Source organism: Epinephelus moara, chromosome 11 (genome assembly GCF_006386435.1).
Source record: "Epinephelus moara isolate mb chromosome 11, YSFRI_EMoa_1.0, whole genome shotgun sequence".
Taxonomy (NCBI): domain Eukaryota; kingdom Metazoa; phylum Chordata; class Actinopteri; order Perciformes; family Serranidae; genus Epinephelus; species Epinephelus moara.
The window spans coordinates 17372837-17400614 of NC_065516.1; the positions used below are offsets into that span (position 1 = coordinate 17372837).

The 27778-nt window shown below is 41.8% G+C and overlaps 4 protein-coding genes across 19 annotated transcripts in view; 1 reads left to right on the forward strand and 3 right to left on the reverse strand.

The window, feature by feature from the left end:
• The first annotated feature begins 140 nt into the window (after positions 1 to 140).
• uba5 (ubiquitin-like modifier activating enzyme 5) lies at positions 141 to 3709 on the forward strand. Its single transcript, XM_050056915.1, has 12 exons — positions 141 to 465; positions 613 to 658; positions 1343 to 1432; positions 1545 to 1654; positions 1736 to 1822; positions 1908 to 1992; positions 2080 to 2184; positions 2285 to 2412; positions 2495 to 2630; positions 2742 to 2820; positions 2943 to 3049; positions 3150 to 3709. The coding sequence occupies exons 1-12, from the start codon at positions 302 to 304 to the stop codon at positions 3225 to 3227; spliced, it is 1215 nt and encodes a 404-aa protein (XP_049912872.1). The 5' UTR covers positions 141 to 301; the 3' UTR covers positions 3228 to 3709.
• nphp3 (nephronophthisis 3) lies at positions 3681 to 14746 on the reverse strand. The gene is made up of 28 exons (XM_050056912.1): positions 14684 to 14746; positions 13812 to 14192; positions 13568 to 13693; positions 13331 to 13481; positions 13027 to 13179; positions 12639 to 12772; positions 12304 to 12464; positions 12049 to 12205; positions 11652 to 11726; positions 11378 to 11548; positions 11164 to 11267; positions 10629 to 10743; positions 10389 to 10532; positions 10191 to 10288; positions 9950 to 10052; positions 9733 to 9815; positions 8999 to 9137; positions 8739 to 8903; positions 8510 to 8604; positions 8275 to 8397; positions 7994 to 8183; positions 6906 to 7147; positions 6630 to 6705; positions 6413 to 6540; positions 6009 to 6249; positions 5768 to 5893; positions 5477 to 5592; positions 3681 to 5040 (listed from the first exon to the last, which is right to left on the reverse strand). Exons 2-28 carry the CDS (start codon positions 14133 to 14135, stop codon positions 4872 to 4874), a joined length of 3909 nt encoding a protein of 1302 aa, XP_049912869.1. The 5' UTR covers positions 14136 to 14192; positions 14684 to 14746; the 3' UTR covers positions 3681 to 4871.
• A 2224-nt stretch (positions 14747 to 16970) lies between these two features.
• On the reverse strand, positions 16971 to 19679 carry si:dkey-96n2.3 (uracil nucleotide/cysteinyl leukotriene receptor). Its single transcript, XM_050056839.1, has 2 exons — positions 19253 to 19679; positions 16971 to 18126 (listed from the first exon to the last, which is right to left on the reverse strand). Exon 2 carries the CDS (start codon positions 18102 to 18104, stop codon positions 17181 to 17183), a length of 924 nt encoding a protein of 307 aa, XP_049912796.1. The 5' UTR covers positions 18105 to 18126; positions 19253 to 19679; the 3' UTR covers positions 16971 to 17180.
• A 137-nt stretch (positions 19680 to 19816) lies between these two features.
• The window catches only part of si:ch211-285f17.1 (sickle tail protein homolog), a 145165-nt gene continuing 137203 nt past the window's right edge, over positions 19817 to 27778 (reverse strand). For 10 of the 16 annotated variants that reach the window (XM_050056198.1, XM_050056194.1, XM_050056191.1 and 7 more), the window contains 8 exons: positions 27494 to 27692; positions 27106 to 27395; positions 26769 to 26924; positions 26362 to 26484; positions 24909 to 24989; positions 23168 to 24811; positions 22528 to 22659; positions 19817 to 21498 (listed from right to left, as the gene is read on the reverse strand). In XM_050056198.1, the coding sequence (XP_049912155.1) occupies positions 20953 to 21498; positions 22528 to 22659; positions 23168 to 24811; positions 24909 to 24989; positions 26362 to 26484; positions 26769 to 26924; positions 27106 to 27395; positions 27494 to 27692 (3171 nt within the window). In that variant the 3' untranslated portion in view covers positions 19817 to 20952. The remainder of the gene's footprint in view (positions 21499 to 22527; positions 22660 to 23167; positions 24812 to 24908; positions 24990 to 26361; positions 26485 to 26768; positions 26925 to 27105; positions 27396 to 27493; positions 27693 to 27778) is intronic. The other 6 variants (XM_050056193.1, XM_050056192.1, XM_050056206.1 and 3 more) reach the window with 6 other exon arrangements.

Consider the following 27778-nt stretch of genomic DNA (forward strand, 5'->3'; position numbering starts at 1 on the left):
CTAACTTACAGAAATTCAGCCGTTTTAAAACACAAATAGACATAAATTATTTAATAGTTAGTTCATATAATTTGATACAGTTAAAAAAAAACACTAATAATGAGGGAACACTTTGACATTTTTATACTCGTTTTCCACACGGACGCTATTTACGGGAACACACATCCTGACAGCTGAGTTGAGTTGCGAAGACGTGTACTTTCCGGACCAATTTAGCCGCCTAGACAGTTAATTTTCGCTATTATTGCAGATAATACTACACATATTTTGTTCGCAGTGTTTAGCGACATTATTTTTCGTAATGGCAACCGTGGAGGAGTTGAAGCTGCGGGTCAGAGAGTTGGAAAATGAATTGATAAAGTGCAAGCAGAAGCAGTGCGCCGCGGAAGATGCTCAATGCCAGGAACAATACAGACCCAAGATTGACAAAATGAGCGCCGAAGTTGTGGATTCCAACCCATACAGGTGGGTTTTCATTGTATGATTTTTGTCTTTTGACAGATTTTTTAAAGACTGCTTACAGCTCTGAGAGGCTACGCCTTATGAGTCACTGCTCCCATATGGTGGTACTTCACAGACCACAGGCTAATGTCAGCTGTGTTTTCATTGCAGTCGTCTCATGGCTCTAAAGAGAATGGGCATCGTGGATGATTATGAGGTATGATATTTAAGGGTTGCTCTTTTTGCATTGCAGTACTTGAGTTTGTTAATGCTATAACATGAGTATCCTAAAGATACCATTTTTTTGTGATACCATTTTAAAACAGGAACTGGCCCTTGATAGTAATAAATAAAACTAAATTTCACAGATGCACAAATATCAGCACTGAAAAAATAGATTTTGACCTATATATCTTTTATATGTACATGACAGTGATTTTTCTAGATAATATCAGAGGACACCTATCAGTGCTCCCCTAATGAGAGCATTGAAGGATAAAGGATCATCTTCAAATGTTTTTTTTTTGTTCTCAAATTTTTATTTAGTTGTTTTGCAAAATATTCATAATAAATCATATTTACGTAGCCGCTTCTCATCCATATGTGTCCATATGTTTAACAAATTTTGTGATTGTTTTAACTCCAGAAAAAAAATTGACCCTTTGTCTAACCCTTACCTCCCCTCCTCACCCCGGCTGGCTTTGGATGACCTGTGATGGACCAAGGGAAGGGAAAAATAAAATAACATAAAATAAAATAAAATAAAAAATACATGCAGTGATAAACCCAAATAACTACAAAAAACGAACAAAAAAAAAATCATACATATCCATATGAAGTACAGTTACATCATTACCTCTCACACTGTATGCATTGTAAGTATCTTCAAATATTTTGACAGAAAATCAGGACGTTCACAGTCGCCGTGGTTGGTGTTGGTGGAGTCGGCAGTGTGACAGCTGAAATGCTCACCAGATGTGGCATTGGTAAGGTAATACAAACTTTTACTTACTTCTTCTATATTACCACATACCTGCACATCTTGTTCCGTAGATCGTCTGCCTATACTTACTCTAATGTCATCTATGCTTGCACCTTCACAGTTGCTCCTCTTTGACTATGATAAAGTTGAGCTGGCCAATATGAACAGACTGTTCTTCCAGCCTCACCAGGCAGGCCTCAGTAAAGTGGAAGCTGCAGAACACACACTCAGGTATGCTGTTGTTTAAAGTAATCCACCTTCCACCTAAAATGGAGATTTCTTTTTGGTTATGTTACTCAATTTACCCGACAGGAACATCAACCCGGATGTGCAGTTTGAGACCCACAACTACAATATCACCACAATGGAAAATTTTACACATTTTATGGAGCGCATCAGGTGAGCATACTCTCGTATTCTTAGTTGTCCTATTCTCTCTCCTTAGTGGTACAGGCTGTCATGAAAAATTATTCTGTCTTCTTAGTTATGGAGGGCTGGAAGAAGGTAAGCCGGTGGATTTGGTCCTGAGCTGTGTGGACAACTTTGAGGCCAGAATGGCGATCAATACAGTAAGTGCAGCACCAGTACATATTATACACTATGATTTGTACATTTTACTCTTGCAGATTGTTTTCATGTTGTCATGTTTGCCACAGGCTTGTAACGAACTAGGTCAGATCTGGATGGAGTCTGGTGTCAGTGAGAATGCCGTATCGGGACACATTCAGCTCATCATTCCTGGAGAGACGGCATGCTTCGCTGTACGTCTACACACAAACATCTCCTACCTAAACAACCTAGCACTGTGAGAAAAACAATTACAGTAGTTACATGGTAATACAGTGTCATATCCTTTGATAGTGTGCTCCTCCTCTGGTGGTGGCAGCCAACATCGATGAGAAGACCCTAAAAAGGGAGGGTGTGTGTGCTGCCAGCTTACCAACAACGATGGGTGTGGTTGCAGGCCTCCTGGTGCAGAATGTCCTCAAGTAAGATATCATTATTTATGACCAGTGGGAATCATTACATTCTTAAGATTTGTCTATGTTAATAAAAATGTTTGTCTTTCAGGTATCTGTTGAAGTTTGGCACTGTCAGTTATTATCTTGGCTACAACGCCATGCAGGACTTCTTCCCCAGCATGGCCATGAAAGCCAACCCCCAGTGTAACGACCGCCACTGCAGAAGACAACAGGAAGAGTACAAGGTGTGTGCTTGTAGGACCTACCAAAAGCCCTGTTCTTTGCAGTGTAGACCCCCATATGGTGCTGTACCAGCTAAGCTAACAGTGTGAATCGGTATGAATGTTTCCCTTCAGAAGAAAGAAGCAGAGCGGCCAAAGGTTGAAGTTGTAGAGGAAGAGGAGGAGGCGGTTGTACACGAGGACAATGAGTGGGGTGAGATACAAACCGCTATTCCAGCTAACAGTGTCAGACGTGCAACAGCTTGCCTGGATTAGTCATTGTACATCACAGTAAATCACAGTGTGTGTATTAACACACCCAATTGTGCTGTGTAGGTATTGAACTAGTATCAGAGGTGACTGAGGCAGAGTTACAAGCAGCATCAGGAGCTGTGCCTGATCTCCCAGAAGGCATTACTGTGGCTTACACCATTCCAGCTGAGGTTAGTATTCACTGACACAACACAGCGTTGAAGGGCTTAAAGGGAAAGTTCACCCCAAAATCTAAATTCTAATAATGTTGTTTTCTCTTGACTGAAACAGGAAGCAGCCAGTGGGGAGACAGTGGCGGAGACCGAACAGAGCCTCGAAGAATTGATGGCTCAGATGAGAAAGTTGTAGGCAACAATCTGAAGATGCATTTCTGCTATTCAGATTAGACGTGTCATTTCTTACATGTCTATTGCATCACCTTCTTTAAAAACAAGCATCCTCATGAAAAAGTTAATTACTGTAAAATAAACAAAAGTCAACTGTACTAACAGCTTAAGAATGGAAATGCATGAAAAGTGATTCTGATGACATTTCACACAACACAACAAGAGAAACGCAAAAGCAGTCATATGTTTATTTTTCGGACGTACTGGGAAGATGTGTAGCACTTGGAGTTGGTGCAGTCTTAATGAAATGTCCATAAACCTAGGATAATATCACTGTTAATGCATTAACATGTGTCACAATGTGTATTTTCTACGGTTTTGATTCGTGAATGAGTGTCCCTGCCTTTTAATGTATGCGTCATTCACTCAGCTTTCAGAAAGCATCTGCTGCAACAGATTTAAACATTAAACAATGTTTAAGTTGTGACAATAAAGTATTTATTAGATGGAATACAATCTTCTCAATATGTTGGCTGTGATTTTTGTTGTTTTGGTCCTTTACAGCTTTTACAGATTTTAATTACATTAATACATGAATATAAAAAACACTTAAGATACATTGTCGTTGAGGCAATGAGACGATAGATTTTGGTACACTGTTTCCCTTTGAGATACATGTACATTCATTATTGTACTTTAACCTGGACACTCGTGGCACTGTGATGATTTTGGCAAATCCCTTAAAATCCTTTTTGTTAATGAATAAATACACACATTTAGTTTCGCATAAAATTAGTACCAAAGGTGACGTCTTCTCAGAGATGTTTTTGGACACTTCTCTTTGGTTTGACATTTTCTCTTGTTGGATTACATACTTTAATACTGGTAGGTAAACATTATGTAATTAAAAACATTAATGGTATGTTAATGGCAGATAAGTAATTTTCACAATATGCATATTTGATTTTAAAAACAGTAGCTCTTAAAAGTCCGTCAGTCAGAACATCAGGAATGTTGACTTGGCAACAAATCTGTTTGAGGTCTGAACAGTTATTGAAAGAGATAACAGCATGATCAGTTTCACACGTTATACTGTATCTTTAGTGTTATTAACTCAAAATCAAAAGTAAAAAATAATTAGGTTTCCTTCATACCTGTAACACTTGTTAAAAAAGTAAAGTTAAGAAAGTGCATAGAGCAATATCTGCTGTACACTGGAAAGCACAGAATGTGTCTGGTTGATAATAACGTTTTATGGGTCATGATATGCTGAAACGTCATGGCATTCCACGCCAGCAAATGAATCTGTTTCTATTTTGCTGATGTACACTGTGAGGCATGTAAATAGGAACAAAGTGTCTGAGTTAACGCTAACAGTAAACCTGAGTTCCATAAAAAGGACTGATTGAATGGACACGATTATGTTAGAAATCTTAATAAATACTTGTGGTAAATAAACAAATTTCACAGACTAATACAGCACACTTGATCACATTGGTACGTACCGTCTATTTGACCTAACCCTAAAACCTCCATCTAGACAACAATCGCAGTGTGATGACCAGAATGGTTCCTGCTCTGATAAAACCATGAGGTCTGATGATTTTATTATTCTATGGTAGTTGGAAATGTGAACAGTCTACAGTGTTCTGTGGCATTAACGGAGTCACCTTGGGGCATGCGGGAGGGGAGCAGGTCCCCTCAGACTGAATGTGTCCCCACTGGAGGAGTGGCGGGACGGGGCGTTCCCACACACCAACGATGGCTCCGCCTCCTTTATCTCCATTGCACGTTTGTAAAGCTCCGCCGCCTTCTCGAAGTCACCCTCTTCGTAGCTAGTCATAAAAGGAATAAAAACGAGAAAGAGAAATCATTTTAAATGCAGTACGACGTACATGATTAAACTGATGATTAGTTTAATGTTGAATTCAAACTTATGGAAGTGTAATGCATTCACTTGGGGAAAAATTCAGCTCTGTTTTTCTGAATTATTTGATGTTCTGAGAAAATTTAAATAGGAAATAAAATCTGTTCTTGTTTTTCTGAATTAAAAAGGTTATTAAAAACAAGAGCGGAGTTTTTTCCTGTGAAAACTTTTCTCAGAATTCTGAAATAACTTAATTCAGAAAAACGAGAGCAGATTTTTTTTTAGTGAAAACTTTTTCATAATTCTGCGATCATAATCTTATTTATTTATTTATTTTTTAAAAAAAGGAACATTTTTTTCTTAAGTGAATACATTATGCTTATGTACAAACTTAACTACTGTACCTTAGCACGGCCAAGTTTTTCAGGGTCTCTCCGACCCGTGGGTGTGAGCGCCCCAAACTATCCTCATACACTTTCAGCGCTCGTTCATAAAGAGGCAGGGCGTCACTGTGCTTCTTCTGCCAAAGACAAAGAAATCCACAGTTAGATTTGCTCTACACACAACACACAACCTAACATACAGCTACACACGATTATAACAAATAAAAACATATATATGTGAACAGTTCTAAGGAGATATCCACGTCAGGGATGTGTGTTACAGACTGAATAAAGTATGAAGAATATTCTCACCAGTTGGCAGTAGATCACAGCCAGGTTGACCAGTGCTGTGGCCACACTGGGGTGTTTGGGCCCAAAACTTTTTTCCCTGATTTCCAGAGACAGCTCATACAGCGGCACAGCCTTCTCCAGTTTCCCCTGTGCAACACACACACATTTTCAAATCAGACTCTCAGTGGAGGACAAACACAGAGTGAGTTGTTTATCAGACAGAATGTTAAAGTTTTAGTGTCAACAGGCACACGTGTCTCACTCTGCGTTTATAGAGCATGGCCAGGTGTTTGAGTGTGTATGCCAGCGAGGGGTGGTCTGGGGACAAGGCCCTCTTGCGGATGTCTAGCGCCCTCTCGTACATGTCCTCAGCCGTCTCGTACTCCCTCCTCTCTGTGTGCAGTGCAGCCAGGTTGTTGAGGGACTGAGCGCAGTCTGGGTGATCTGGACCGAGGACACGCTGACGCATCTCCAGAGAGCGGGTCAAGAATATCTTGGCTGCACTGGTGGGGGCAGAAAGAGGGATTTTAGACATGTTGGTGGACAGACAAATTAAAACAATCAGGTAGAAGGCGAACTTGATGGAGACACAGTTAATATCCATGATGCAGAGTGTTACATGTCTTTGTCTGTGTGCATGCCAGCTGTAACATATGTGTGCCTTACTCCAGGTTGTTTTGGAGGTAGTACAGGACGCCCAGTTCATTAAGTGTCTTGGCAGAGTCTGCAGAGTCTTTTCCCAGGGTCAGCTCCTCCAGCTGTAGGGCTCTGCGCCTCAACAAAGTGAAGCCGTACTGAAAGGAGGAGTCACCAAAAGGCGTGTTCAATATGACTGATGAAGTGAGTATGACTAAGCATGTGGGTATCTGGGAAACATGCTCACCATATGACCTTTCTGGCGAGCAGTCTTCTGACGGATCTTCACTGACCTCTTCCTGAGTTTCTCTGCTTGCTCGTACCTGATTGTAAAAACGCCAGGTGTGAGCCATTAAACGTGTTTTAAATGAAATCCTGATTGTCACATGTGTGTTATAAGATCATCGACACAGGTGTGAAGTCTCTTTGTAAACACAGTGCGTGTCAGGAGCAGCCAATAAACTATACAACAAGAACAATAATTAAAAATAACATCATGCATCACCAAGAGAGAACTATTTACTTGTTTTGTTTCTGATAGAGCATGGCGAGGGACTCCAGCTCACGTGCTACGCTGGCATGCTCAGCTCCGTAGGCATTCTCGCTTATCTCCAGGGCCTGCTTGTACAGCTGCTCAGCATTGCCATACTTCTTCCACTGAACATAAACCCCAGCCAGCTGGTGCAGGGAGCGAGCTACGCTGGGATGGTCCGGGTCCAAGGCTGTCTCCCTAATCTCAAGGGACCTCTGTAAAGGTGCTACAGCCTAGAAACACAGACAGAATCAAAAATGTGCTATTGTCAACATGGGCACCTTCCTAACAGAAAATAAAGTGTATATATATATATATATATATATATATATATATATATATATATATATATAGAAGGACACTTGTATAGGCTATGTAAGCAAATGAAACAAGAGAACTGCCATACAAGGTGTGGCAGAAAAATAATATATAAGAAGAGGACGTGACATCACCCCTTGTTTCGTGAACTACCATTTTTTAACCCCGAGTTTGGCTTTATGGCTGTGGCCATCTTGTTTTTCTTTTGAGCCACAGGGACTGTGAAGCTGGGGAGGAGCAAAGGGTGGCTCTGACTAGCTACGCATTGCTATGACTATCTTGACTGAAAAGTTTGCCAAGGTTGCGACTTGTCAATCACAAGGTAGCCGTGCCCTACAGCATACCCTGATTTATTGTATATTTTGCTTTAAAATTGAACCATAATTTACTGAATGAACATCATGCTGTATCAAAGAAGACTTGAAACTAGCGATTGAGACCATAAAATCATTTGGAAAATGTTTACTCAGGTAATAATTAAAGTGAGAAGTAGGGTAATTTTCACATATATGTAATCAAATTTGTTTTTGCAGTTCAGTGGAGATGCCCCCTGCTGGCCGTCACAAAGAATGCAGGTTTAACAGGTGATGGTAAACCCAATTTTCCCTTTTATCTGTGGCGCTATTTATCACTCTAGATTGTTCTGGTGTGAGTTGCTGAGTGTTGGAGATATCAGCTGTAGAGCTGTCTGCCTTCTCTTGAACATAACGGAACAAGATGGCACTTTGCTTCTGGTGCTCAAAAAAAAAAAAGGAGCCTACCTGACTAGGGAGGCCCAGGTCTTTGAGGAAACGACCCAAGGTTTCATAGAGGTTTGCCAGCTTGGTCATGCTGTCTTCGCTCTCGCAGCTCTTCTCGTAGTGTTTCAGGGAGTCAAAGTACTCAGTGGCCATGGAGCTTTTGTCTTTGCCCACATATTGCCAATAAGCTAACAGCTCGGAGAAGTGACCCCTGGAAAAAAAAACAACACATCCATAAGACTACGCCTACATAAATATGACAAGCTTTGCCACATCAGCTTGTGTGTATGCATGCTTTGCACCTCTTGTAAAGGTTTTGGGAGACAAACAGGTTCAGGAGGCTAAGCTGTAGTTTAGTCCTATCCTCCTGCTGTTGGAGCAGCCAGGGCAGCTCATCTGCGACACGCCACGTCACACGGTCCTGGCTACCCACACACACAAGCACAAACACAAACACTCAACCACAATGACATGAGTTGTACTGACAGAAAAATGTGAGTTGTGTAGTGTGAGGAGAAAATGACTACTCTTATCCACCTGAGTTGCTGACTGAAGTACTGAATGAGTTTCTCTCTGTAAGCAGCCGAGCTACTTCCTCCACCCAGGAACTCCAACCTCACAGCTTCCCAGGCCTGAAAGACAAACACACTTACAGACAAAAACTTCAACACTGTGTAGTCATAAATTTTCTGCACATGCATTTTTATGCATTTTGTATGTTTAATGACTTTGTGTTATACTATTCTACTGGGCAAATCCTAGTTACCTGCAGGTGTTGAAACCTGATGAGCCCACAACGGAGGGTTACAATGCAGAGTCTGTTCAGACGGTAAAGCAGAGAGGACAGGACAGGCAACTCCAGCTCTGGGAAAAGGTCTAGCACCTCTGATTCACTCACTCCATTGTGGCTGGCACATACCAGGCACAGTATCTAAGGAATACACATTTGCCATTACAACCAATAATGATGACAAAACTCTATGTTCAAGTGGAGAGAAGTTGTTATTTTGTCTACACTTAGGTCACCTCTCTCATTATGTGTCGCTCTCTGTCTGTGTTGAGGGAGTTGAGCGTCATCTTGAGCGCCAGGCGGTAGAGTGACATGGTGTCCTGACACTGCAGACACTGCTCCAGGCTCTTCTCCAGTGACCAACGAGATATACCGCTGTGCAGTGACAAAACATGGCGTTTAATCCAATCATCAACATTTAAAACATATGTAACCACACATTCAGGGACATCAGCATCAGACTTAAAGGACCAGTGTGTAATATTTGGGGAACTGTACTGGCAGAAATGGAATATAATGTTCATAATTAGGTTTTTATTAGTGTATAATCACCTTTAGATTCCTTAGAATGAGCCCTTCATATATATACATAGTTAGTGGGTCCTCTTCCACGGAGTCTGCCACATTGCACAGCCATGTTTCTACAGTAGCCCAGAACTGACAACCTCACTGCTAGTTACCATTAACTCCTAGTCACTGCACTTTTATGAGGGGTAGACCATTTTTAACCCAGATAATACATGTTTAAGGTCCACTATGGAATGAATTTTCAAAGTTCTCTCAAGCACCATTATATAATCTTACATTATACCACTGTATAAATTTTGCTCTTTTGTGGCGAGTGGTGAAAATACACAAAAATGTAGTTAAGTGAGGACTGTTGCTTAAAAGGACAATAAAAAAGTTGATAGACCTATTGCAAAATTTCAAAGGGTCAAACAGGTTTGCAGAAAAATCAGAGGTGGCTAACCTGATGATCATCCTTGCCAGTAGTGTGACATACAATGCATTACAGGTCGATGCAGAGCGACAGTGCCTTTCGAGTCTCTTCTCCTGGAACAAAGATACAACATTTGAGTGTGGGCTTCTTTAAAAAAACACATACCGCAGCTAATGACTCCAAATGTCTTTCCATGCTTTCAAATCTCTTCAGAGTTTTTAAAAAGGGAGGTGGGATGATAACTGACCTGGTCCTTGGTAAGTTTCAGGTCCATGCTCTGGCACTCAGCATTAACAACGCTCCTGACCTCCCTGGGACTCAGTGGGTCTAAGTGGAGGGTCGGCCATAACCTAAACAGACATGGTCACTGAATTACAAATGGTGATACCGCAGAAGCATATTTAGAAATATAAACCACTGCATGGACATTTTTTAATGAAGCATTCTGAGTAAATTGACTGGGATATTTAGAATTCAAAGTGTGTCACCTCCAAGCCTGAGGACATGTCTCTACATTGACAGACACCACCACTCTGACATTGACAGGGAGAGGGTCTATCAGCCACTTCATGTGTCTTTCTGCTTGCTGAAAAAATTAGAAAAACTGTAGAGTTAGAAGAGCTATTCTGAAAAGAAAGTGTTCTAATTAGTAGTCTAATTTGGGTTAAAATAGAGATGGGGTGTACTTGTATTTGGTCAATGGAGTCAATGATGATGATGATGTTTCCTTGATGCCGTGCTGACAGTCTTTCAAGCCAGCGGGGAAACTCCTCTAAGATCTTACTGGGCTCCATGGACAAGCCAGAAATGGACCAGAAATGCTGCAGCAGCTATGTGACAACAGACAGAAAACACATTGTCACAGTCATTAGTGCCTTCACTGGAAGTACGCCTTTTGGAAGAGCCACCGAGAGAAACCCCCTTACTTTGACTGTGAGGCGTTTGATAATGAGAACTGGCTCTGAGCTTGTGGAAAGTGGGCGACCAACAAAATGATAAAGGAACAAGGTGTTGGGTGACTGCTTCTGCTGCTGCTCGATCCTGAAAAGTATAAAAGAACAACGATTAAACAAAGTGTGCAAAATGTCGTGTTCCATGATGACACATTGCACCATCAAACAGAACTGACACCTCCTCTTAGAGAATGACTCACAGCATATCATAAAACAGGATGTATATCTTCAAACTGATAGATACTGATAGATAAACATGATGTTAGCACTTTTTTGTCCTCCTGCCATTTTACAATTGAGCTAGTGAGTTGAGAATTTCCGTTTCCTGTCATAGAGGAGAAGAGAAACCAGAAATAACGCACACATTTAAGAAGCTTAAATCAGAATATTGTGACTTTTCTGTCTTAAAAATTACTCAAACCGATTACTCGATTATCAGATTAGCTGAGAATGAATTTAATAGTTGGCTAATAACTAATTTACACATACTGCATCAATCGGTTCTCACCATTTGGACAGCAAAAGAGACTTTCCTGAGCCTGGACCACCAGACACCAGCAGAGGAGGCGTGGGAGGTGGAGCCGCTATCATGTCATTCAAACGATCTATATACTGAGGAGGACATCAGATACAACCCAGCCTTAGAGAGATTACAGAACAAAGTAACAGATTGGAAGAGAAGATGAAGTAAGTTTAAAAGAGGAGAATATCTGCCCCTTTACCTTCTGGAAGCCTAACTGGGATGTGGTGCTGCTACAGGCCTGCTGGTAGGACTCAATCTGTTCCTGCTCATCATGCAGGTCCCACAGCACATCACCCGAGTCTTCCTCACGTCCCTCCTCCATCCCGGAGTCCTTAGAGTCCACATCTGCTCCTTCAAGACCCAGCAACTCCTACATGTTGAGAGAAGTGGGAATTAAAAGGTTGTCAGGGACAGGAGGGATGAACATATATCACTGTACACACAACACAAAAGACTGATGTTGCAGTGTGTACCTGTTTAATGACTCTCTCTAGTTGAGAGTAGATGAGGTCAGCTCCCTCTTCTGCAGAACCCTTATGATCCACCACCTGGGTTAATGTTTAAAATATGTAAACACAAGCACCGTGTGGCATCGAGTGATCAGTAAATACAGAATGTCAACTTTAAAAGGCAATAAACACACAACTTCTGCTTTTGCTGACAGTTAATGGTGTTGTCATATTAAGCAAAACTACTCTGGATAATAAGGCTATTTATCAAACACCACATACACATACAGATTACCAAGACTATAAATGTCATAACAAATTATAGAATGCTTTCGATAGAGGGCTTTTATCTAACCCTGGATACCTCAGGAAAAATGTTTGTCTCCTCTGTATCCTGTTTTGCCTTGTTCACAACACAAACCTTGACTTTAGCAGCCTTGTCCGCAGCATTGACCCTTTCTAGCAGTTGCCTGGTGGGTCCAGTCAAATTGTGACCTTCTTCAGTCCTGAGGTAGAGCACCAGAGGATGGCCATCTGGAGTCTTCACAAAAGCCTCCTCACAATCTTCCACCACAGAGCTGCACACATGCATGAAGAAATTGTCTTACAAATAAACAATATCATTCTTTAGTCCATGGGGGTGTGCTAGTGATGATAGGTGTAGGACTTACTGTACCTAGTGACAGTAGATTTGACCAGAAGCACACACACAGAGCTTCTTTCAATCTCCTGCTTGCGCTCCACAGCATATGAGGCAGCACTCTCCTCTGGAAAGCAGACATTCAGGTAGAAATGGCCGAGACCCTCACACATTCTCCGCAACACAGGTGAGTGTTTCTGTAATGAAAACATGAACCGATGATTTACCAAAGGATTAATGTCAGCTCTCTACCAGGCTGACTCACAATGGTTTTCCAAGAGTCTACAGGTCCTCCTGTGTTACTTAAGGTCATGGAAAATTCAATGAAAATAGAATATTTACAGTTTGCCGACAGTGCCCATTTAACCAACCTTAATAAAGACATCAAGCTCAGCTTTGGTCTCCTGGGTAAAGATTAGGTAGCAGCGCACTGTGTTACTCCATAAGGCCTGGGGCACGTGAGGGGAGACCTGAAGCAGACTGGCCACTGCAGCATCCCAGTCATCTGACACAAACACACACACACGAGAAAAATTGCGAGACAAGCATGAAGAGATAAGTGAACACATACTCGAAAGCTAGCTGCATACAAACATAAATATACATCTATTAAGTTATATTAAGTAGGTAACGTATAAGAACAGCGTATTATTTCTCCAGCATCATAGTAGCCAATATGACCATGGTGCAAATATGGTTGCCTACAACCTATATCATGATGCTTCCCTTCTTTGTACAGACCTCCTGGACTTTACTTACCTCTGCTCACATTTGCAAAGGGCCCCTCCACATCTATCAAACTGTGTGCAAACTCCGGTCCCCTGAAGGTCTGTTGCAACTGCATCATGCTACCCATAGAGGGCTCACTTCCCAGCACACCGCCAGACCAGTACTCACACTGTGTCCCTGCAGCTACAGACATGCAGTGAAAAAATAATGTTTTTGAAGATTTTATCATACAAAAAGAGACCTTAAATTTTGTACTCTAGTGGAAAATTAATACTGGAAGGATGGATGAATGATTAAACAAGGAAAAGATCCAAACACAGTGAGGATTTCTTACCAGTGACAGTGGTTTGGTTGTCATCTGAGTCAGAATCATTTGGGTCATAGACCTGGATGCCCTGAGCCTGCAACTGCTGCAATTTGGCCTCCAAGTCCCTCTTGGCCCGCAGGAGATCCTGAATCTCTTTCTCTTTTGTCTCCCGGAAAATCTAGTGGTCATTTAGTGAATTAATTAGGGTTGCAATCATGATTACTGGACAGAATGCTCCACAGTGACAAACATGGTGTCGTTTACCTTAAACTGCCGTTTTACTTTGTCCCTGTCGTGCTCAAAGGTGGCAGCCCTCTCCATAGCTTGGTACTTTGCCTCAAGAGCGCTCTCTTTCTCTCTGAGGATCTTCTGGTACGTCTTCTGCAGAGCCTGTTGTCACAGTGAGAATGACAAAGACAATCATAAGAACTGTTGTAACATCCACAGACTTGTGTAGCCTTCAAGCTTGTGCTGTAAGCTGGTAGTTGCCAGCGTTAATTCATTTTACCTGTAGCTCAGCCCTCAGCCTCTTGTTCTCCTCATCCAGCTTCGCCTCCTTCTTTTGCATGGATATAATCTCGTTATTCTTGCTGACACGAAATATTTCATACTCTTTCCGGAGTCTTTCATACTCAGCAGCATACTCCAGATCTACAGAACCTGTGGATTTAAAACTGGCCCCAATCACCCGAGGTCCTCTGCGAAAGGAACTACGCAGGAGTCGGGCTTTGGGCTTGACCTCCACTGGGATCTCACAGGCTTCCCCTCCTTCACCCCCATATCCATCCTCGATCACCTCACCTGGGCTGACCAGAGAGGAAGCGGTGCCCATGGTGGCAGCCTGGGCTGTGAAACTATACTCAGCCTTTTCGGAGGTCCATAGCTGCTCCTGTGTGATGACAAACGTGAAAGTGACTCATAGTGAAAACTATTGAAGAGTTTTAATCTACCCAGGCAGTGGGAGATGACTGTGGTTGGCATTTATGTGTCTTAATTTGACTTCTCCGTGTTGTATCACAAGCGCAAAAAAGCTAGTCAATGTGTAGTTGCAGCCACAAGCTAATTTGCTTTCTTCAAAGCAACACCTCATACCACCGTTATCTTTACAGGAGCGCCTCCCGCAGCTAAATGTGCCCTATTGCTAACATGTTTGCAGTTACCGTTAGCTAGTTTTATCTGTCATTAACATAAAGACCGTTGCTTGGGTTAGCTAACATTTCCGAAACAGCTGGTCAACACGCTCGTGGCGACATTTATCGGTGTAGACACTAACGGAAGGACACAATAACTTCTGTACATATTTTAGCTTCGAGAGAATATTGAGTAAAAGTCCAAGTATTGGTGAAATCACAGAAGCTAAGCAAACAAGAACACACTCACCGTCCGCTCCCTTCACAGCTTCTTCCTGGCTGCCTTGGTAACAAGTCGATATACGGGTGCTCGCACAGGTCAAACAGAGTAAAAGTTGATTTTCTTGAAAATAGGCTGACTGTCCGGATCCTGGCTGAAGGTCACATTTTTGATCATTCGTGCCATTGAACCCTCATATTCTCATAAAAAAGTGCTATAGTGTAATATATGTTTTAATTAATTGAAATATGTTTATTTAAGCCAATTAGTCCACAGATTCTGTACTTTGGCTAAGTAAAAGTACTAATACCACATTCTGTTACAAGTAAAGCCCTACACAGTGGTGGAGAGTAACTAGTTAGGCTACAGTATATGTAACTAGTTACAGTAATTAAATTACAAAATTAATGTAACTGTACAGTTATTGCGGGAAAAAAAAACATGTAATTAAATTACAGTTACTTATCAAAATGTTGGTGATTACAAAGGAATTATATCCAAATATATTCTTCTTAGTTAAAAGGTTTATATGTAGAATATAATATTCATTGTGTTGCTTTGCATAATTTTCCCTCTGTAGGAATGCCTTTTTTGACATAGCTTATTTCCAAATATCTTTCAGCTTTATTGCTGAGTTTAAAATATCTGGTAGAAAAGTAATCAAATGTAGTCTGTTATGTTACTTTGATGAAGTAGTTCACATAGTTACATTACAGGGTAACTAGTAATCTGTGACCTGTTACATTTTAAAAGTAACCCTCCCAACACTGGCCCTGCATTGAAAATGTAACTTAAAGAGGAACTTCAGCCATTTTTAAAATCCATGCAGTTTATTCCTGGGGACAGTCGGAAAATATTAGTAAAAATGAACAACTCCCTCCAAAATCCCCAAACTAGAGTGCTAAAACTCAAATTTGTGATGCCATAGGGTATTAAGTCTAGAGCTGCTCCAAAGACACCAAATTTGGAAAGATGTTGAACATGACACTGAGAGCACCCAAGGTATGTATGAATATATGGGTACATTTTCTGTTTCAGCAACTCATTTGGGTATAAAAAAAGAAAAGAAAAACATTCTGTGGGTCCACAAAATCAGTCTCTCATACCTCGTCTGTGGAGCAGCTCCAGACTTAATACTTGGTGGCATCACAAGTTTGAGATTTACTTCTCTGGTTTCTGGTTTTTAAAGAGGGCAGCTCATGTTCACACATATTGATTAAACTTTCCCAGGGCATGGCAATAACATATTGGAATTCTTAATTTAGGTGGTGTTCCCATTTAAGTAAAAGTATGTAAGTATAATTGGGAAAATGTACTTAAAGTTTAAAAATAAAAGTATGCTACTCAGTGTAGACAAATGTCCCTTTTGACTGTTTTCGTTGAATTGTTGATTATCTTATATCTTAACTTTGTCTTAGATGAGTTGGTGACAAGATGTCGTGATAGAGATGTTTTTTTATACTTCCTTTAAAACTTTAGTGATCTGAAAGTAGGAAGACAAATAATGTTCCTATTTCAGTTTTTTCATCAGAACAGAACAGTGGAAGTTCCACTTTTCATCTGTAATATTTAGTTACCATAACAAATAGCCTAATCAAGAGGAATCTTACACCCAACAATCACACAAAAAATGTTTTTGCCGTTAAACTATCAAGAGTCGTACAGACCAACCAGAGGAGCATCTCCAAACAGCAGGTGGAGGCCTATGGTGAACAGCACTGCTCATCCCAATCAGTCAGGAAACAGGACTTTAGAAGAATCAAACAAGAACAGAATCAAATAAAATCAAATTTATTTATATGGCACATTTAAAAACAACCACAGTTGACCAAAGTGCTGTAAAAAATAAAATGAAGGGCATGCAAATATTATACAATATACAATATATATAACAACAGCAACAAAAGGTAGTAGAAATTACAAAGCAATATTATATGTACACAGATATAATAATCACTCAAATATAACAGAGTGAAACTGCTAAGATCAATTACATGTGTAAAAATATTACAAAATACTAAAACAATAAAACCAATAAGAGCAACCAAAGGCCACCGAAAACATGTACAGCTTAAGATCTGTCTTAAAAGTGTCAATGGAGGGGGAGCACTGGCTGGAGAGCGGAGGGCTATGCCAAAGCTTTAGAGCAGCTACCACAAAGACACGATCTCCCTTATGCACAAGCCTTAATCTTATAAAAAAATACTTTGTTTGGGGTGCCCAATAGCTCAGGTGTCCCACGTACAAAGGTAATGTCTGTGCAGCATTGGCCACAGTTTTGATTCCATGCTTAATCTGTCCTGTCAAATAAGGGGGGGGGGGGGGGACTTTAAAAACAAATAAAAAACCCTTTAAATCAATCCTGTATTTGACAGGTGGTAATTATGTTGGTACCTTAAACCATTTTGTAACCTACATTTTAGAAATCTGAATGTATTCAAGTCTGACCATGTCTCTAGAAATTATTCAAAACAGGACAATTCCTTTAAAAATGTTTACTGACTACATGGTACTTGTTGCTTATCGATCATCTTCCTCGCTTTTTGCAGAACAGTTGAAGCAGCATGTCCCTGTATGCACGGTTCAAGAAGAAATACATCACAGGATCCAGTACACCACTGACACAGGTCAGTGCAGATGTGATCCTGTTGGCTCTTCCCAGAGCCTCGTGGGTTGCTGCAGTCATACTGCCGTGACTGTGGCTTTGGATGTAGATTACCCTGCTCACATGGTAGGGTACGAATGCAAACAGGAAGTTCATCACAATGAGAATGATCATTCTTATAGCTTTGTCTTTCACTGGGCGTTCTTCCTGTTGCTTGAGTGACCTCAGCTTCAGCAGAATCATTATGTAAGAAACCACGATGGTGGTGAGGGGGATGGCAAATGCCACAATAGTAGAGATCAAAGCTGTGGGAGATGTCTTTTCTAAGTACAGCTTGTTGCAGATGCCAGTTGAGTTGTGGGTCATGTTCTTTTTGGAGAAAAGTATAGGACTCATAGACACAATGACAGTCACCCAAAGTATGCCAACAACTACCTTCGCATACACAGCCTTCCTAACTGACTGTGATTTGATAGGTAGAACCACAGCCAGAAATCTGTCCAGGCTGATGAAACTCATTAAATACAGGCTGCAGTACATGTTAAGGTAAAAGAGGAAGCCTGCTAACTGACAGAGGACATGTCCAAAAGGCCAGTGGCTGTCAGATAGGTGGTAAACTATTCTCATGGGTAAAATGAGGATGTAAGAGATGTCTGCTACAGATAGGTGCCTCAGGAAGACCTTAGATGGAGACGTGCTGTCCTGGCGAAAGAAGGCCCACAGTGCCAAGGCATTTCCAGGCACAGCGATGGCGAAAATCAGGATGTAAAATGTTGCAAATATGATGTTCTCTTGGCGGGAGTCACTTCCATAGACGCCATGTATCTGCTCCTCAGAGATGTTCATTGTTGTTGTGGAGAGGATCAGCCTGTGGCAGCACAGACACAAAAACTGTTATGACGAATGTATAAGGTCAAGCGATTCACCACATCTTACAGTTTATCAAAATGAAACTAAAAACCCAAGATGTGTGGGAGACAAGATCACTTGCATGATGATCTAAGATATAAGCTCACATGCAACACCATGTGTGAATGAGGGTGATTAGAAACAGGAACTTTCTTTGCAAGGCGCCAGTGTACCAAGAGTTGCAGAAGATATAATAAACCACAGATTATTTTTTAGAATATAAGAACAAATGTTAAAGTGATATGCCACAAATGAATTAAAGCAACAAAAATGGACTTCCTTTCCATCTCATAATAAAGCTTCCCCAGATTCGTTTCCTATTATGCTAGAAAAAAACAGTGACAGAGAATCAACAATGGAATCATCATTTACATTTTTATGAACAATTGTTGACTGGACGACCACAACTGTTGTGTGGATATCATGTGCATCTTGTGAATATACACATAGTGAACAGTATTTTATAGCTCTTGTTCTGTGCAATGCAGTCTGCTTTGTTGTTCACCTGCCTGAGGACTAGAGATGTAACTTCTCTTTTGGCTTTAACTCTGTATAATACATTTAAGTGTTGGAATTTATGTTGGTTATATGTTCCCCGTCCAATAAACTTGGCCAAAAATCACAGGACTGCATTACATTAAAGATGTAAATAACACATTTTTAATTAAGTGGTACATATTTGTATATATAAAGTCATGAAAACTGTGTTTCTTTGCTTACACTGTTGGGATGCAAATTGCAACTGTGAAAAAAATAAGGGTGGGGGATTTTCCCAAGGGAACTAATACAGTACTTATTGCTGTTAAAATGCACATACAGCCAAGTTATACCAATGTAATTAAACATATCGATGCTACCTCTAAACCCTGGTTCATGACTTTGAGGCAGTTAGTGTTTCAGTTCAATGACAAACTTAGAAAATGGTGCTACATGCTAAGTACTTAAAGCACCCATAATCTTTGAGGTTTACTATCTTATCACATAATAATCCACTACAATATTGTAAGAATAAATTTAAGGCATGTGGACCTCACATGTGGTACTGTGTCAATAATCATTAATATAATTGATATTCATATTCTTACCTTTGATCGTAGAAATGGAGAGTGCAGAGTTCTCCTGTATATTTATTATCAGAAGGGAAATCATTTGCATGAGTAGAGACAGGTGAAGTGGAAGTGAAAACTGCTCTGTTAGTGCGTCTCCACTTTTGTATTTATACACACACCCACACACACACACACATTCTTGTACTTCTGTTTTGTGAGGACTCTTATTTACACAATGCATTTCCTAGCCACTTACCCTACCCTTAACCATCACAACCAAATGCCTAACACTAACCCTTACCCTAACCTAAACATTATCCTTACCTGAACCCCAAATGTCTTTGAAGGCCTTTGAAGAAGTGAGGTCCCAAAATGTCCTCACTTTGCAAAGATTTCCTCACTCTGTTGCTAAAATACGTTCTTTGGTCCTTACTGTGTGCATGTACAAGTACGTGCGCGCACACACACACACACACACACACACACACACACACACACACACACACACACACACACACACACACACACACACACACAGGCACACTCAGATATTCAACAGGAAGCCAGAAACAGACAACAAAAAAATACCTTGAAGCTCAATGCATTACAAGCATGCAAGTCTTTATTGTTGCTACTCCAACACAGTTTTATCTTTACCACATTGCTCCTTTATAGTATGATTTAAAGCTTTACAAAAATGAGAGAAAACCAGATATTTACAAAAATCTATCTGTGCAAACATAATTCTTCTTTTACACCACTCTCCTAAAGTATTTGAAAGGCATGCATACAAATAAACTTTGGTATGTTAACAAAACTACTTATTTTCTTAGTAGAAGCCTCTATGTACATTGTGGTAGAACTGATTCACTTTGTTTTTAGTACAGTTTACATTTAGACAACAATACATGTTAACTTAACAAACCGGGACCAGCAGTACAAACACTGTGGTCAGCACTTCAGCCATCACACCAAGAGAGTGCATGTAAATTCCCCTAAATCTTGTGACTGGATTAGGCCTGAAGTGAGTCATTATTTAACAACTTTGGCAAATAGGCACACTAAAATGAAAACTTGTATTCCTTATGATACCAGTTTTACATATCTGTAAAAGAAATTGGCAGTTTATATGGGTGAAAAAATGAGAAAATACTCTTAGAAAACAGAAGTTAATAATGAGTTCAACTTTAAAATGTCTGTATACACTATGTATACACTCATAAAAGGCATTTACAAGGGCTGCGTTGAATGTCTGGCAACATAAGAAATATAGAAGATTAAATATACTATGGTTATTCAATCTCTGCTTTGAAAAATAAAACAACATTTTTACATGGTATTTTGTGATTGTACATCAACTCTATATTCCCTATTCATAGCTACAGCAAGAAAAATAGATTTTCAACACCATGAGAGCTTTCCACTTCAACTACAAAGTGGTAAAACTAAATCTTGTTTAGTTCCATTATAAAATATTTTGTCAGAACATCTTGTACACCTCCGAGAAAGAGTCAGAATCCAAATATTTTTTTTAAACAGGAAATTGCAACTTAAAGGAGATAGAAGCATCGGTGCGAAAATGCCAGTGTCAAATAAACATGAAGTGGGGGAGTGCATCACTTAATACTTTTACAAAAATGCTCAAAAACAGACAAACAGCAAACCAAAACTAGATAAAATGAAACATGACCAGCTCTACCTGCTTTGCGGTAAAAGCCAGAGGGGCGATAATGGGGCTAGGTAGTGTCCTTAGCTGCTGTGGCTGTTGGGATGCAGGATTTGCCGCTGCTGCCGTTGTGGGACCTGTAGCTGGTGAAGCTGGGAGTGTGTATGGTGCGGATGCTCTTTCCACCTGGGCCCAAAGGTGTGGGCGACAGAGGGGAGGGGGAGGAGGAGGAGGAGGATGAGGAGGAGGAGAATGAAGAGGAGGAGGAGGAGTGCACTCGACCATTCTGAGTCTGCGAGGAGAACGACAGAGCTTTACCTGTGTGCTGTGAGGGTGTGGGGAGTTTGAGGGATCCGTTAGACAGGGAGGGGATGTGGGAGGAGGGTTGGGAACCGGAACGAGGAGCGTGAGAGGACAGGATGGAGGACTTTGTCACAGAGGAGGAGGAGGAGGAGGAGGAAGAGGAAGGGTTATTGGGATTAGTAGCATCTGAGTTTTGTGCAGACTGGGAGCTGCCTTTAGTAGAGCTAGGATAAAAAGCAGGGATTTTAGAGGTGGGTATAGCAGGGGAAGTAGTTTTATGATCCCCTCCCACTCTTTTAGCACTTCCGTTAGCCTGCAAACAGAGATGCCAAAACAGATACTGGTTGTCAAAAAGAAATCTGGTCAAATAATACATATTAAAGGCAAGACGATGTTAAAAAAACTACAAGTTATGTACACAGAAACACACTAAGACTACACAAACATTAAAATTACTGAGACACAACTAAGAGACACCAAAACACATACAGAAGGCCTGTTTTTTCTAGGTTATATGAACTAAGAGACATGTTACCAAGAAACAGAACACTGCAAAGGTTAGACCGTGCGATGGCAGACAGGAGGGGCGTCTCTACAGACCGCCTGTGTTAGAGTTAGGCCTCGTAAAGGGGCTGTGGGGGGAAAATTCACAAGGCAACAATGCATAGGAAGGCTGGAGAGAATTACAGGGTTAGGAGTTTGAAGAGTGGGAGCAGACAGGGGAGATGTGGGCTGGTATTCCACTGAAACTGACTGGTGCAAGATGGTGAGTTGTGGCGTGGTCTTGAGGCTAAGAGGGTATATCACCGTGAGGTTAAGAAGCTGTGCAGTGATGTTGGGGTTTGAGCAGAGGTGCATTGTGAAAAAGGGAGGAGCATAGCCGTAAAAGTCAGTTAGGTTTGTATTTTAACATAGCCATAAGCATCCTGGGAATTTGGCGACACTGTTTAGGAGCTCAGCTGTGATGGGAACTGGAGATGTGATGACAACTCAGATGATGACAGGGTAGGATTCCACTTTTCTTTGCCATTTTTCCATTTTTTTTTGTATGTTTAGTCACCAACACAGTGAAAACCATGAGCAGTGTGGACATGCAAAAGCATACAGTACAGTGATGTTATGGGGTAACAGTCAAGAGTCAAACATGCCTTCTTGTCAGAGCAGACTCGAGAGAAACATTAACAGATCCACAGGCGTCACTGTGGTGACTTTATTTTTTTCAAAACACTTGAAATCTCACAGCTTTGGTAGTCTTTTTTCCTCTAATAATACATGCCTCATGTTTTTGATCCCTATATGTTTGATTCCTCTAGTCTCTGGTAAGGCCCTACAGTAAAACTACCTGTCGAAACTGCCTCTGAGCGTCCTGCAGTTTTTGCTGTTTTCCTGCTTTGTCAGTCGTACCCGGCGACTGCCTGGACTTCGCAGACAAAGGGACGGGCATCCGACTAGTAGGGGAAGCGACACTGGTGTTCTGCAAACGAATCCAAACGAAAAACAAAACAAGAAATAAAACAAAAGAAAGAAAAAAACACACACCATAAAGGAAGTATGAAAAATCAAGGCACTGACACCTCAACGATCAACACCAGTGAAAGATCATGCACCCAGTGGGACCATAAACCTTTTAGTCAATACACAGTAGTACATGCAGTCAAGAATAAGGAAGATATCAGAGCTTAATCATCATGAGTGTTTTGATGATGAGTTTGCCACTTGCTGGAAACCTCAGAGGTTTAGCAATGAACTCAAGGAGGAATATGGTAGCCAGGAACCCAACAAAATGCCACCCCCAATCATGTCATCATGATTTCACAGAGGGAGAAAGCCACAGGGGACATTTCCAACATTTCCCGGCACCTGTGGATTGGATTAATGATTTTGTAAATTCAGTGGTTAGGGTTGGAGTGAAGGGAGGTTGTAAACTGAAAAAAAACAGAAGGACCCAAAGCCTCCCGGAGCAACAAGAGCTAGAGAGAGACCTGTTGTACGGTGCTGGGGGCACTGGGGACAGTGGTGGTGGTGGTGGTAGTAGGGATGATTACAGGGCGAGGAAGGAGCTGAGGTTTAGTCTTCTTCAGCAATGGATTTTTGCCGGGTACCTTAGGGCCTGACCCTCTGGAGGTAGGGAGAGAGGAAGACCTCTTCAGCCCCACTCCATCTGAGCTTTTCCCATTCCCTGCTTTAGCCTCCTCCATGCAGACTGGCTCTTCAGGGGAGAGCGGTCCCATCTCACTGATAGTGGTCTCCAGCTGCTTGATGGTCTGCTCCAGGCTGTCCAGTGTCTTGTAGGTGTTCTTCCGGATCTCATCCGTCCTGTAGAAGGAGTCGGAGTTCTGCCTCTTAAGCGCAGCCGTTCCTGTTGCCTTGGGAGAGTCTGCTAAGGATTTTGAGCGTGCAATCTCAAATCTCTTTGCTTCTTTGTGCTGCCTGACAGTACCGTCTGACTCCTCCTCATCTTCGTACACAACCACCTGTAAAGTCTTCTTGCCCGACTTGGTGCCTGTGCGAATGGCCTGCGTCAGCGCTGCCAGCTGTTTCTTAGGGAATTTAAACTTAAACTTCTTTTTATCCTGCTTGGCATCGCCATTTGACTCTGAGGTCACGCTACTGTCTGTTAGCTCTGAGACTGAAGATGTAGACGAGGATGATAAGCTAACATGGTCAGCAGAGACCTGCGGAGCGCTGTCATTTTTGCCATCAACCACCTCTGTTCCTGCCGCTTTAACCTGCAGCCCACTCCTTTCCGTGTCAGACTCCTCGCTTTCCTCCTCAATGCATTCTGCCGCTAACATCCTGTCCAGTTCCTCCTCGCATTCAAAGATGGTGGACAGGCGCTTGTACGCTGAGCGGATGTCCATGGGTTCGTCAAAAATGATGATGACAGGCTTCTTGTTGAAGCCGTTATCCTGCGGCACATTAGAATCCTCTGTGGTGTTCCCTCGGTTGGCGGCATTACCGACAGTTACAGTCTGGACGCTTCCTTTCTTGGCATTGACCAGTTCCTGGTACTCGCCACAGGACAGGGCCTGGACTTTGGTGTTAGTGATCATAAATGCTATGTTATCCGGGGGTGGAGGTGCCTCTTCTCCAGGTAAGTCAGGACTAAGACTGGCCTCGCCGTTATTATCCTCACAGTCAGCTTTAGGTGGATTACTGTCCTCACTAGGAGCCTTTTTCGGTGGAGCAACAGAACTTGTAGGCGCCTCTTTTATGGTACTGGTTGTTGTGGTTGCCACAGGCTCAGGTATTATCTTCTTGCTGGACGAAACACGTTGCTGAACAACTTTACTGCTCTTTTCAGTGTTAATTTTGTTGAGGATTTTTCCCTTCTCCATTTCTGCACTGGTCTTTAAGGATTCAGAGCGTTTAACTTGCTTCCTTGGAAGTTTGAATTTCAGTCCCACAGGTTTAGGTGATATCGGTGGAGGTGTTAAAGGTGGGGGTGATTTAGGTGGTGGAGACAGAGGCTGCGGCTGTTGCTGCTGGCTTGGAGAATTGTCGTTAACATTGACATTTGACACCTGTGATGGAGGCTGTGTGGGCTCTCTGTGTTCGGGGGTTTCCTCCGTTCCTGACGAGGGTGGATGCTCTTTGGGAATCTGTCCAGTCACGTAGTAAATGACCTGAAAATAAAGAAGTAGCTGTTTAAAATATCTCAAAATCTAGAACATACATGGACTATTGATGAATAAAATGTTAATAATTGAAAGTCCTACATACCCCTTGGCTCTGTCGGACAGTAGTGTTCCCATTTTCATCTGTGTCTGGGTCTTTATCCTCTCGAGTGGGCTCTGAGCTCTGCTAGGACAGTGTGTGAGGGAATAATATTACTGTGCAACTGGTGTGTCAGGTTGCTGTGGGTTAAGTGTAAATTCACATACATTATTGCAGTAGCATTTGCGGTGTCAACACTGCATTGAGCGATTACCTTCTAAAAGTGTGTACAGCTCAGACTGACTCGAGAATTATACTGTGCGACATCACTTTTATATACTGCTGTGATATTAAATGCTGTATATCAAAATGCATGCAGGGAAAATGAATAAATATTACTGTTTAACAGCTAAGACTATAAGCCGCTTTATTTTACAACAGGCAAATCAGCTTTTTTTTTTTTAATGGCTGCCTGTTCTTTTCTGCACTTTTACTGCAAATGTAATACAGCAATTACATTCTCATTTTTTACACGTTTCAAGAAACTTGTCTCTGCTTGTGGTTTCTAGTGATTTTCCTATTAACTTTCAAACATCCTGTTCTATTCCTAGAGTGCACACTGCTCATACTATGCAAGTATCTTCCCACACTACTTTCATTTCAGTGAAATCATTGGGGCATGCAATTTTTACCTTAAACGCAATATTTTGTGTTTTACTACTCATATGCTTCTGAGATGATACTAATATTTAGATAATGTTCAAACTTGGCTTTAAACTAGTAAAATTCATTGCATGTGAACATACCTGTCCTCTTTGTCACATCGAAATCATATTAAATGTGTGTCATGTTTGACCTAAATGTGAAAAAATATTGGGTTGTGCTGGTTATATAGGTGTGAAGCTGGGAAAGCAAACTGAAGTAAAGTTGTGCAAAGACAAAGAGAAACAGAACCCTCAGAAAAGTATAAGTGGAGGAAAGTAGCATGCAAAGTGGCCAGACTGACCTCTAGTGAACCAAGTCTGCAAAAACAGGTTGTGTCTGCAGGTTGTGAGTTTTTAACTACATTGTTTCTCTAAATTATCAATCACTTGAGAATTATTTGTTCTCGTGATTTTGTATGAAGACAGGTAATTAAAGAAAGACACAAGACGATTTAATTGCCTGTAGAATACAGTGCCGAGGTCTTTATTGAGGAGTGATAATTAAATCAGTGGCATAACACATCATTGTCTGGTCCAGGCGCACAAAAGACACAGCATCTTTTCAGAGGCTTCATTTTATGCAGACTTAATCCTGAAGTATATTCAAGCCGAGATATCCAGCAGAATCAAAAGAGGGAAGGAAACTGAGGCAGCAAGGAAAGGAGCTTTTTGGAGGCAGCTGTTACAGGTTTCTCTCGAGCCAAAGCAAGGGTGCAGAAGTTGTAGAAGGGTTAAGACACAGCCATCGATTGTAATCAGACAGTGGGCAGAGGCAGGCAGTTAGGTGGGTAGCTGCAAGGCGATGTATATTTTACCTTTTTCTCTTTGAGGGGCATTAAGGCCCCTGGTCTTAGCTCTCTGATTTGCGGTTCAATTCGAGAGGTGGGTTCTACCAAATTTTTCACCCCTACATCCTTAACTGTGCACTTCTGGAAAACCTGAGGAGTGGAGAAAAGTGAAGGGGAAATGGGAACAAGGATTTTGAGGAGGGAAGAAGTTCTGAGTACCTTTGTCAGAGCTGTAGAACCCGACACCTGACAAAGTTAGATTCAAAATCAAGGAGCTTCGGCAGCTGTCAGTGCCCATCCAACCACCATGGGAAGAAATAACAGACCCACTCCCACAATGCGGAAATCAACAGATGTCACAGATTGTTTTTGTTCATATGTTTGTGTGAATGAGTGTGTGTGTGTGAGTGCTTGAGTGTACATATGCATCTAACCTGGAGCTCGGCCATGATCTTGTCCCCTTCATCCTCTTCTTCTCTGGTAGCAGAGGCAGTGACGGGGGGAGGGGTGGCTGGCTTCAGCTTTGTCTCTGGTGGAACCTTGTTGAGCTTGGGCTGGGGACTTGGAGGTGGAGCGTCCTCTTCGCTCTCCTGTTAGAATTTATGAGAAGAAAATTGTCTCTTTTCCAACCAGCCAGGCTAACCGTTTCCCCCATTTCTCCAGTCTTTATGCTAAACTAAGCTAAGCTAAACTAATGTGGGGTCCTGGGTCTTGGCGCACCACAACCCGCAAACAGAGAAATAAAAGACAAGACAACTCCCTCAGACTGACCTGTGCCGAGACGGACTCCTTCCTGCTGGTGTAGACCACTTCGCCAGAGCGTGTGGTGGTCATGCCTGAGCTCGAGCTGGTGAAGGTCTTCCTCGGAGGAGGAGGTGGTGGGGACTTGCTGGCCTTTTCAGATCCCTGCTTGGTAAAGCTGTCAGTGGGGGCTGGCTTGGTGGCAGGCTTGGAGGGTCTCTCCAGCACAGGTTTGGCTGGTTTCTCCATCACAGGCTTTGGGAGTTTCTCAGGCCCCTTCTTGCTCAGTTTGTCAGAGTGAGGCTCAGACTGGGGCTCTTCTGTCATACAATATAACAGAGGTGAAATCATTAAGGTGGGTGTACTTTAAAATGTATGCCAACTCTGTCTTAAAGTTACAGTTGTGTTAGATTTGTACCTGTCGGTGACTCCACAGGGTTGTGGATGTCTGCTTGTTCTGCGGCAGTAGCAGGGAGAGTTGCTGGGTTCTCTTCCACCTCCAAACTGGGGATGCCCTTCATCATGTTGGCCTGGGCCTCCTGGAGGATCTTTTCAAACTCTTTACCATCATAATGCCCCATGTTCTGCCTCCTCTCTTGCCACTCCTTCTCTGCTGCCTACAAGAATTAATGAGAAAGAGAAGGTTCCTCACAAGTCTGAATCTAAAGAAGCTGAGTAAGGGAAGATTATCTCTATGATAGCA